Here is a 3,729-nt window from a genome sequence, read left to right on the forward strand (position 1 = left end):
AGCTTTGATGACAAGGGCATCATCATGGGGCATCTGAATGCCATGGGCGTCTTCAGGGGAGAAAGAGATAACTTTTGGGGAGTGCTCTACTACCTGCAAGACTTCGCTGCTGCTCTCCTCCCCATCTTGGCTTCTTTTCCTTCCCCCTCTGCTCATCCGGCCTCCAGTCCCTCCGACGATCATGTTAATGGTTCCACTGGAACCATCATTCACTAGACCTGCCCCCTGTCTATGGGGTCTCTCCACTGTGGGGTTCTGTTGGGGTCTTTCTTCTTTTGGTTTCTTTACAAAATTTTAGAGGTGTCCCCTTTTAATTAGCCTCTCGATCTTACTGATTAGCTAGTAGTAGTTGTTGGTGTCGTGGCCGTGAGTGCGGTGGTACTGGCAATACTTGTCAGGGTCCCTACTGCTCGCATCTGCTTTCATGGGCTTGGGCCACTGGAGGAACTTTTTGTCTTGGACGACCATAAGCACTTTGGCTCTGGAGGCATTGAGGGGGGTTATTGTTTCAGGAACCCGGGGTGGGTACGGCCTTTGTTCTCTCCTACCCCAGGGCTGCCTGTACGCCTCTGGGCCTTTATTTTGCCTTCTCTCTGGTCTCTCCGACCTCCTCTCTTCTAGGGCTTTCCCTCTGTCTGCAGCCTCCCTGGCAAACCTGCTGGTTGTCAAGGCGTCATCTTGCCTTATATACTTCTCCGCTCTCTTCATTAGTTCAACTAGGGAGGTGGGTGGTTTTCTACACAGTGAGCCAAAGAACTCAGGGGATGTGGTCCCCTTCTGTATAGCCTCTACAGCCCGGCTTTCATCCAGCTCCAGGATCTGCAGGGCTTCCGTGTTAAAACGGGCGACATACTCCCTTAGGGACTCATTCTTCCTCTGTCTGACTGTCTCCAAGTAACTAGTCTTTCTCTCAGTCGGTACTCCTACTATGAACCGGCTGATGAAGATGGTGGCAAGATCTCCAAAGCTTCTGACGTTTCCAGCCTCCAGACTATTAAACTAAGCCCTTGCTGGCCCGGTGAGTGTTGCGGGGAATACCTTGCACGTCAAGGCATCCGATAGAGTTTGTAGCTCCATGAATGTCTTGTAGTTGAGAATATGCTCTCTTGGGTTCCTTGCTCCGTCGTATGTCGCCATGGGAGGCATCATGAACTTCTTAGGAATTGTCTCCTGTTGGATCCACCCCGAAAAAGGTGAGGATGTGGGCAAAAAGGTCTGGCTATGGTCCTTTGCCCTCAGCTCGGCCAGGAGCTGCTCCTTCATCTTTTGCAGTTTTTGATCTACGTCTTCCTCCTCCTGTCTCTGCTTCTTCTCCAGGCGTTACCCATCTTTCCATTCTTCACTTTCTGTCCTCATGGCCGTTCTTGCAAAATAGCTTTATGCCTCATCATTCTCGATGAGTTCCCTCACCCTTATTTCATGAGCCCTAGCTGCTGGCTCCTCCTCCCTATCAGCTCTTCTACTCCCTTCTCCAGTTTTGTGGCTACTTTGCTGAGGGATTTGGTAGTTAAAGGTGAGTTGAGGTTCTGTGGTATGGGCCCCTTCAACTACAGAAAATACATTCAGTGAGGTATTGAGACCCTTCTGCTGCATTATTTGCCCCAGCCAGTGGGCGGTGTTTTGCAGCTGAAGTGCCATGGTTTGGAGTTTTTGGTTGGAAATGGTGGTTTTGGGTGCGTTCCCTGCCGAGCTCGGCAAAGGGTTAAACAACATTGGTGGTTGGCTAGTGGGGGTTATAGGGCTAGAGAAAGAGAACTGTTGCCCTTCTTGAGCAGAGCTCAGGTCGTTTGGAGTGTTGATGGTGTGGTTTTCATTGTGGTTTGCCATTGTGGATCTCAGTGGATTTTGCAAGAAAGGAACTCCGATGACGAGAATATCTCCTTCGTTCCCACAGACGGCGCCAATTGATGTTTTGAGATCCAGAAAGTAGGGTTTTATAGTATCTGTGTAAGCTTAGATGGGAAGGAAGGTGTTTCCCTCTTTTATTCCTTTCCTTTTGTCTGTTAGTGACGTCTAACGGCCTCTCTGCTATGGTGCCACCTGTCTCTGTCACGCAGGTCCGTACGTACGGAAGCGTCAGAGCCCTTCTCCACGCTAGGCGGCCATTTAATTCCCCCCAACGCGCATGTGGGCAGGACTGCGAAATGACTGGGCTTGCAAACTCTCCTCAAGTCATATTACCGGGCTGGGTTTCATTTGCCAGATCTGGACTCGCGGGTGACCCGGCCTGCCTCGCTTATCTTGGTCAGGTCTTGAGGTACTGGGTAGGTCTGCTTAAGGGGCTTCGTGAGTCTTAGGCCAGCTCAGTCTTTTTGGGCTTACCCTTGTCCAGGGTAGAAGAGATCCAGCGGTCATCAATAACCTAAAGAAAAGGTAGCCTTAATAGTTAAAAGGTCTTTTGCTATATATTATTTTAACTTAAATATAAATTTATATATTATATTTGTAATATATAGGTTATAAAATTTTTAATATATATATATATATTGCAATTTAAATTTTGTACTAAACTTTAGAATAGTTATGTCTTGTTTAATTTTTTTTTTTCATAATTTTACTCAATACCGTTAGCTGTATTATAAATATAGTACGTAGCATAATCTAAAAAGATGAGATAAGAAAAGAAAAAAAAAGTAAATAGAGAAAACAGATATTGTTTTATTAAAAACTTGTATTAATAGAAAAAAAAGTAATGAAATAGGAATGATTATACTCCATCAGAAATTTTAATCAATAATGTTTGACTAAGATAAAATTTAGAAAAAATTTAAAAAATGAAAGGTTATTGAATTTTTGAAAATTGAAAAGTCTCAAAAAGAGTTATTTATAATAGCAAAAATCTAATATGAAAAATTATAAAAGGAATATTAAAAATATAAAATATAAAATTAACTTTTAAACGATTGAATTTTTATTTTAAATTTTGTTATCAGATCTAAGACTCTCGTTAAATTTTTGAAAGTCATATATATCAAAATTTTCTTTTCGAAAAATTATAGTGGATTTTCAACGAACGTTAATAGTAAAAATTAAATTCGGTTTAATTCTATTATAAAATTTAAAATTAATTGTTATGAATCGAGTAGAAATTAAAAACAAATATCATAGTTGTAGTGTTAAGACAAAAAAAAAATAACGAAATTCTTAGGCACATTAGAAATGAACATAATCCGGTTCAAGTCTATTTTTTCTCCCTCAAAACATTAGTAATGGAAATTTCAATCTACTGCTAAATGAAAAAATTATTAATTTAAAAATTTAGTGCAAAATTCATTTGATTTAGCAATGGATTTAAATCCACCGCTAAATGTATTACAAATCTAATATAATTTAGATGTGAAATTTATGATTCAAACCATTTAATTTTATTAGACATATGATATTATGATAAATAATAATTCATTGGGGAACAATTTCATGTCCTCCAGTGATAATGCCTTGTGCATAGTGACAAATCTAAAAATTTAAGGATTATTTTTTGTTTTCAGTGAAATTTTCAATTTTATTTAATTTATAAAAATATTTATTTATATATGTAAAATTTAATTTTAAATAAAAAATAAAAAAATTTACATATATAAAATTTTACATGCTAAATTAATTTACTCATATTAAATATTGAATATGAGATTTTAAAATTTTTTACTATAAATTTTTTACATTATTATCCATTAAAAAATATTATTTAATTTTAATATTTTATTTATATTTAAAAAATTTTTAAATTTT

The 3,729-nt window shown here is 38.6% G+C and overlaps 1 protein-coding gene across 1 annotated transcript; it reads right to left on the reverse strand.

Moving 5' to 3' along the window:
- Positions 1-339: 339 nt before the first annotated feature.
- LOC110626117 lies at positions 340-1,137 on the reverse strand. The gene is made up of 2 exons (XM_021771871.1): positions 1,046-1,137; positions 340-937 (listed from the first exon to the last, which is right to left on the reverse strand). The coding sequence occupies exons 1-2, from the start codon at positions 1,135-1,137 to the stop codon at positions 340-342; spliced, it is 690 nt and encodes a 229-aa protein (XP_021627563.1).
- Between the last annotated feature and the right edge of the window lie 2,592 nt (positions 1,138-3,729).

This window comes from Manihot esculenta, chromosome 1 (genome assembly GCF_001659605.2).
Source record: "Manihot esculenta cultivar AM560-2 chromosome 1, M.esculenta_v8, whole genome shotgun sequence".
NCBI classification, from domain to species: domain Eukaryota; kingdom Viridiplantae; phylum Streptophyta; class Magnoliopsida; order Malpighiales; family Euphorbiaceae; genus Manihot; species Manihot esculenta.

What these genes read in the sequence shown, in the direction of transcription:
- LOC110626117 (XM_021771871.1), bottom strand. Translation starts at nt 1,137, where the DNA reads ATGGCGACATACGACGGAGCAAGGAACCCAAGAGAGCATATTCTCAAC. An exon ending in ACTCTATCGGATGCCTTGAC is followed by an intron (nt 938 to 1,045) that starts GTGCAAGGTATT and finishes CATCTTCATCAG; the next exon opens with CCGGTTCATAGTAGGAGTAC.